General features: G+C 38.7%; 1 protein-coding gene across 1 annotated transcript; it reads left to right on the top strand.

Moving 5' to 3' along the window:
• Window positions 1–417: 417 nt before the first annotated feature.
• LOC129506575 (olfactory receptor 52K1-like) lies at window positions 418–1,362 on the top strand. The gene has a single exon (XM_055320349.1). It carries the CDS (start codon window positions 418–420, stop codon window positions 1,360–1,362), a length of 945 nt encoding a protein of 314 aa, XP_055176324.1.
• Window positions 1,363–7,997: the final 6,635 nt, after the last annotated feature.

Below are 7,997 nucleotides of genomic sequence, written 5' to 3'. Positions count from 1 at the left end.
TCATAATTAGAGATGCAGCTTGAGTTTGGAGGCAACAGGAAGACAGTGAATGTTTTGGGTAAGGTTTGAACATAAAAGGGATCTACATCTTTTACAAAGTGGTCCTTGGCCGCACAGACCACAGAAAGCTCTTTTTCCACTCAATTCCTCAATGAAAATTTCCCTGTGATACTAGCTCAATTGGTATTTAATGTTCTGATCACCTAATGATTTTTAAGCTCCTTGAGGGCAGAGATCATGTGTGTTTCAAGTGTATATTAGGATTATTTTCTAATTTAAGGTTTAGAAAGAAGATCAAGTGCTAATCCCTCAACACAAATGTTCAGAATTTCAACTTGAGTGCCATAATTCTGACACTGAATACTCTCTAGAAGAACCTTGTGGAAATAGACAATAGAGGGAGAATTTCCAATGGCCATGTCAGCCTCCAATATCAGCTCAACCCATCCGGCACTCTTCATGTTGATGGGGATCCCAGGCCTGGAGCACCTGCATAACTGGATCTCCATTCCATTCTGCTCAGCCTATACTTTGGCCTTGCTAGGCAACTGTACCCTTCTCTTCATTATTCAGGCTGATGCAGCCCTCCATGAGCCCATGTACTTCTTTCTGGCCATGTTGGCAGCCATTGACCTGGTCCTCTCTTCTACAACACTTCCCAAAATGCTGGCTATTTTTTGGTTCAGAGATCGGGAGATCAGCTTCTATGGCTGTCTGGTCCAGATGTTCTTTCTCCACTCCTTCTCTATCATGGAGTCAGCAGTGCTGCTGGCCATGGCCTTTGACCGCTATGTGGCCATCTGCAAGCCATTGCACTACACCACAGTCCTGACTAGGCCCCTGATCACCAAGATTGGCATGGCAGCTGTGGCTCGGGCTGTGACATTAATGACTCCACTCCCCTTTCTGCTCAGACGCTTCCATTACTGCCGAGGCACCATGATTGCCCACTGCTACTGTGAGCATATGGCTGTGGTGAGGCTGGCCTGTGGAGACACTCGCTTCAACAATATCTATGGCATTGCTGTGGCCATGTTTATAGTGGTGTTGGACCTGCTGTTTGTTATCTTGTCTTACATCTTCATCCTTCGGGCAGTTTTACAGCTTGCCTCTCAAGAGGCCCGCTACAAGGCCTTTGGGACATGTTTATCTCACATAGGTGCCATCTTAGCCTTTTACACACCTGTGGTCATCTCCTCAGTCATGCATCGTGTGGCTCGCCAGGCTGCCCCTCATGTCCACATACTTTTTGCTAATTTCTATCTGCTCTTCCCGCCCATGATCAATCCCATCATCTATGGTGTCAAGACCAAGCAGATTCGTGAGCGGGTCTTAGGACTATTCCAAAGAAAGGATGCATAAGTGGAGAGTGAGGGAAAGGTGGAGAAAGAACGGGACAGATTGAATTCTGGAGTAGGGTCAGGGGTATGAGAGGAAATGGATGGATGACAGAGTTTCCATGTATAATGAAAATAACTAAATGATTTCATGGTATAATGAAAAAACTAAATGATATCCTGAAACTCAGTCACCAGTCTGATCAGAATTGATGGGGCTATGTCCTTTGGTAGCCTTTGGATTCAAACTGCTGACTTTGCAGTCTTCTCCAAAGAGCCTACTCTATCAAGAAATTTGACAAAGGCTTGACCCACCCTCCTCTTGGTAAGGTCATCTAAAGACACAAAGATGATTTCAAGTTCATTTACTAAGACTGTGAGAATGTTTCTATCCAGAGTCATTGGGATCAGGACCTGGGAAGGACCAAAATTTCATCTGAGGCAACAGTACCTATATAGTTTGGGAACTGATGTCTAGTATCTAGCTAAACACTACTAGTTTAGGGGAGCTCATGATCTTCTAGAACTACAGGTTCCGAATCAGACAGTCTTGCATGTTAAAATTTATTTCTTCAGTTGACTTATTTTGATCTCTATATTCTCATGGCCAATCCCTCTCATTAAAAACTTTGGTAGAACATGTCCTCTGACATTTCATTATACATCATGCAACTCTTTCTTTGCTCATTTTCCACCAAGAATGTGAATTTTTCATTTACTTAATAATCCAGTCCCAAAACATGGAGTACCAAATCTGTGCTAGGTGCTGGGAATACATATTTTGTTAGGGTGGGCATGTTACACTTAAGTCCTAAGACAAAGAAGGAAATGCTAAACACAATAGGTTGTGACCTCTGACCTGCCTATCCCAAGGCCCAGGGTCATAAAAGAAATAGATAGGCAAAGCAGATGGGAAATAGGCATATTGACCTGTACTTTCTTTTCTTCTGTCCAATACAAAGTTACATTCTAGAAAATTTCCTTAATGTTAATCCTGACAAGTAGAATTCGTGTGGTCACACAAACCCTCATATACCATCTCCCACAAATGCATTTTTATTTTATGATTCCCTTATTTCCTCAGACTACTGTTTAGAAATTATATCTCTATCTTATTCTGACTCCATTTCTGTCTCTGTCTCTACATATTATTTAGCTTTGAAAGAATCTGGGCCAGTGCCAGGGCGGGTATGGAAAGCTGGAAGTTTCAAAGAAGGGAAGCTATAGCAAGAACCCAGAGTCCTATGCTTGTTTCTGATCTCTGCTTTTATAATTCCCTCTGATACCAAAACATACACACACACACACACACACACACACATAAGTGATATTCTACTTTTAGTTCCTGTAGGATTAAAAACCTCTTGTTTCTTGTGAGCATAGGTGAGACACGTGGAAAACTTAAAAACAGCAAATATGAACAACACAAACAGAGTAGCATACCTCAAAAGAAGCTATTTCCAAAACAGAGGGCTTCTGATCTTCCTGATGACTTACACAAGGAATGTCACCAGCCTATAGAGATCATAACTATCCCTAGTGAGGAGTGAATGGTTTTGTTTCCATCATAAGTCCAATATTATAAAGATTCCACAGCCAGGTAATACATCTAATGTCAGAACCACCAGAATTAGTCACAAACAGCAAGTTATATCTTGAAATGGGTAAAAGAATTAGCACTCTAGAATTCTAGTGCTAATGAAAATATCCTTCAACAATAAAGATGAAAGAATGAGTCTTGCTAACAAAAACTGATGGAATGTGTCAATATTAGGTCTGCACTGAAAGCAAAACTAAAAGTAGTTCTTCAGGATGAAGGAAAATGAGCCAGATAGAAAACACAGAATTGTAGGAGGGATTGAAGTACATCAGAAAAACTAAATATGTGAATAAATATAAATGAATATGGACTGCACAAAAGACTGAAAAGCAAATGGAATCGAGTTGAAGCATTCTAGTAATCTACCAGTTACTTTTAAAATAGTTATCTAAGCTATGGTCATTCTGCACAACATGTGCTTTTTATCCCTGCAGAGCAGAGTCAAGCAAAGTTAGATACTTTACTCCTTCACATCGTGCCTACTTTATCTGGCTCTTATCTGGGTGTTCTGACTGTAAACTATAGTCTTCTCCATTAAGTAGGTTATCTCAGCCTCCCTGGCCATGGCTCTAGAGTCCTGTTTCTTATAAGCATGACATGTCTAACTCAACAGTGTGTCTTGTTCCATCATTAGCCTTCTCTCAATCCAAAGCTGACTTTTTTCTGTCTTATCTGTAATTTGCCTAACACTAACTTTTGCCACATTAGGGTTTTGGTCAATTTCTCTCCATAAAGTCTGTATTGCTTCAGTCTTGCTGTGCTTAGCCAATTTAAGCTCCAGATTTAAAGGTGTAATGTAGAATGATGTCTGTGTGCATCAGTTGATTAAGCATCCAGCTCTTGATTTTGCCTAGGTCATGATCTCATGATCCTGGGATAGAGCCCTAAGTCAAGATTTGTGCTCAGCAGGGAGTCCACTTCTCTCTCTCCTCTGCCTCCCCACCTGCTCACTTGCTTGTACACACTGTCTCTAAAATAAATCTAAAAAAAAAGTGTTATGTAGAAATCTCACTTTGTCTCAATATCCCAGGCAATCATCCATCATGGGAAAGTGCTGAGGCCAATAGTTAGGAGAGGTAAAGTTAGATCCAGTATACTTCTGTCAAAAGGGAATATGTATAGCTGGGGTGTAGAGCTCTGAGATTGCTTTTAAAACATATAAATCTACCAAAACTAAATCATGCAGAATTAGAAAGCCTAAGCATAACTAGTTGAAGACTGAATCAGTAATCAAAAGCCTCCCATTAAAGAAAAATCCAGGAACAGAGGGCTGCATTGGTAAATTCTACCAAATATTTAAAGAATTGACATTACTCCTCCTGAAATTTGTAAATAAATAAAAAAATAAAAGGAAGGAGTACTTTCAGACTCCTTTTATGAGGCCAGCATTACCCTGATATTAAAGCCAAAGATATCACAAGAAAACAAGGCTAATATCTCTGATAAGTATAGATATGAAAATCCTCAATAAAATACCAACAAACCAAATCCAACAATACATTAAAAGGATCATACACCATAACTGACAGGGATTTATCCCTGGGGTTCTTCAATAAATTTATACATATATATCAATTAAGTATAAGCCACATTAACAGGATAAGGGATTAAAAAATTCACAAAATCACCTCAATAGATGCAGAAAAAGCATTTAAAAGAATTCAATATCCTTCAACGACAATTTCAAGTTCAGATTAAAAGGAAAATACATCAATTTGATAAAAGCTGTATATGAAAAGTCTGTAACTAACATTCTCAATGTGAAATGAATAAGACAAGAAAGCTCACTCTTGAATATAAGAAATAGGGAAAGGGATTATAAGTGAAAGGAGAACTGAGTGGGAAAAATTAGAGAGGGAGACAAACCATGAGAGACTGCTAACTCTGGGAAGCAAACAAAGGGTTGTGGAAGGGGGGATGGGGTAGCTGGGTGATGGGCACTGAGGAGGGCACTTGATGGGATGAGCACTGAGTGTTATAGTATATGTTGGCAAATTGAATTTAAATAAATAAAAAAGAATGCCCACTCTTGCTATTTCTATTTAATGTAGTATTGGAAGTCCTAGCCAAAGCAATTAAACAAGAAATAAAAGGTATCCAAATTGGGAACGAAGAATTAAAATTATCCTTTTGTCAGTTACAAATCTTATATATAATAAATCACAGAGACTCCTTAAAAATATTGTTAGAATTAAAACAAGTCAGTAAGTTCAGAATACAAAAATCAACATATAAAGATTAGTTTTATTTCTATACACTAACTGTCTTGAAATTAGGACAAAAATCCCATATACAATGGCACCAAAGAGAATAAAACACTTAGGAATAAACTAATGAGGTGAAAGATTTAAATACCAAAAGCTATAAAATATCATTGAAAGAAATTAAAGACACACACACAAAATGGAAAGACCTCTCATATTCATGGACTGGAAGACTTATTAAAATGTCCATACTACTCAAAGCAACTTACAGATTCAATGGGTTATAGAAATAGAGAAAGAATTCCACAATTCACATGGAACTACAAAATGCCATGAATAATGCTAAGAAAAACAATGCTAAGAATGCTAAGAAATGCTAAGAAAAACAATGCTAAGACCAATGCTAAGAAAAACAAAGCTGGTGTCAGTACACTTCTAGATTTCAAAATATATTAAAAAGCTACAGTAAATCAAAATGATATGGTACTGGCATAAATATAGATAGATAGACCAATGGAACGAAAAGAAAATCCGGAAATAAATCCACATATATGATCAACTGATCCTTGTCAGAGGTGTCAAGAATACACCCCTTCTCTTCAGCAAATGGTGTAGGGAAAACTAGGCATCTATACAAAAAGATAATTGTATCCTTATCTTTTACAGCATATACAAAAAATATCAACTCAAAATGGATTAAAAACCTAAACATAAGACCTGAAGTTATAAAATTCTTAGAAGAAAATATAGGGGAAAATCTTCATGACACTAGACTTGGCAATGATTTCATGGATAGGACATCTAAAGTAGAGGAAACAAAAGCAAAAGTCAATGAGTGGAACTATATTAAACTGAAAAGCTTTTGCACAGCAAAGGAAAGAGTCAACAATAAAAAGGCAACTATGAAATGGAAGAAAATATTTGCACACTGTAATATATATATATATATATATATATATTTAAAGATTTTATTTATTCATGAGAGACAGAGACAGAGGGGGGCGGAGAGAGAGAGAGAGAGAGAGAGAGAGAGAGAGAGAGAGAGGTAGAGACACAGGCAGATGGAGAAGCAGGCTCCATGCAGGGAGCCTGACATGGGACTTGATCCCGGATCTCCAGGATCAGGCCCTGGGCTGAAGGTGACGCTAAACTGCTGAGCCACCCAGGCTGCCCTGTACACTGTATATTTGATAGGAGGTTAATCTCTAAAACATAAGGAACTCCTACAACTCAATAGAAAAGCTAACAACCTCATTTTAAAGTGGGTTAAAGAATAGACATGTTTGAATGTCATCTTTGAGGACAAGTATATGAAAAAATGCTTATTGTCACTAATTGTGAGGCAAATACAAATCAGAACTATAATGAGGTATCACCTAACACCTGTCAGATTAGCTATTCTCAAAAAAAGACAAGTGCTGGTGAAGAGCACATGAAAAATTGGAATGCCTGCACACACTGTGGGTGGAAATGCAAAAATAGTGCAGCTGTTATGGAAGACAGTATAAAATTTTCTCAAAAAATGAAAAATAGAACTACCAAATGGTGAAAGAGAATAAAGGGGAAAGGAGAAAAATAAGTGGAAAATATCAGAAAGGGAGACAGAACATGAAAGACTCCTAACTCTGGGAAACGAACTAGGGGTGGTGGAAAGGGAGGTGGTTGGGGGGTGGGGGTGACTGGGTGACGGGCACTGGGTGGCGGGCACTGAGGTGGGCACTTGACGGGATGAGCACTGAGTGTTATTCTGTATATTGACAAATTGAACACCAATAAAAAATAAATTTATTAAAAAAATAATATATTTTAAAAAAAGAACTACCAAATGATCTAGCACTTCTTGATATATATCCAAAAGAATTGTAATCACGATCTTTAAGATTTTATTTATTTATTTGACAGAGGGAACACAGCAGGGGGAGTGGCAGGCAGAGTGAGAGTAAGAGGGAGAAACAGACTCCCCACTGAGCAGGGAGCCTGATGTGGGGGTCAATCCCAGGACCCTGGAATCATGACCTGAGATGAAGGCAGACGCTTAACTGACTGAGCCATCCAGCTACCCTGGAATCAGGATCTTGAAAAGATATTGGCACTCCCACATACGTTTCAGCACATTCACAATAGCTAAGATGTGGGAAAAATCCTAGAAGCCTTTATCCATGAACAGATAAAGAAAATGTGGCATACATATTTCATGGAATACTATTCAACCTTAAAAAAGACATTCTGTATTACTCAGCCATTAGAAACGACAAATACCCACCATATGCTTTGACATGGATGAGACTGGAGGGTTTCATGCTGAGTGAAATAAGTCAATCAGAGAAGGACAAACATTATATGGACTCATTTGGGGAATATAAAAAATAGTGAAAGGGAATAAAGGGGAAAGGAGAAAAAATGAGTGGGAAATATCAGAAAGGGAGACAGACCATGAGAGACTCCTAACTCTGGGAAACGAACTAGGGGTGGTGGAAGGGGAGGTGGGCGGGGGATGGGGGTGACTGGGTGACGGGCACTGAGGGGGGCACTTGACGGGATGAGCACTAGGTGTTATTCTACATGTTGGCAAATTGAATACCAATAAAAAATAAATTTATAAAAAAAAGACATTCTGCAATATGCAACAATATGGATAGATCTTGAGGATATTATGTTAAGTGAAACAAGCCAGCCCCAGAAAGATAAATACTGCATTGCAGGATTCCATTAATATGAAGTATATAAAATAGTCCAATTCATAAAATCAAGAACTAGAATGATGGTTACCAGAAACTGGGGGAAGGGGGAGGGGGCGAAGGGAGAATAGGGAGTTGTTAGGCATAAGGTTTCAGTTAAGATGAATCTGTACAAAAA

Source organism: Nyctereutes procyonoides, unplaced genomic scaffold, assembly GCF_905146905.1.
Source record: "Nyctereutes procyonoides isolate TBG_1078 unplaced genomic scaffold, NYPRO_anot_genome, whole genome shotgun sequence".
Taxonomy (NCBI): domain Eukaryota; kingdom Metazoa; phylum Chordata; class Mammalia; order Carnivora; family Canidae; genus Nyctereutes; species Nyctereutes procyonoides.
The sequence above is the reverse complement of the archived record's forward strand: the minus strand, read 5'-3'. Positions and strand labels throughout refer to the sequence as shown.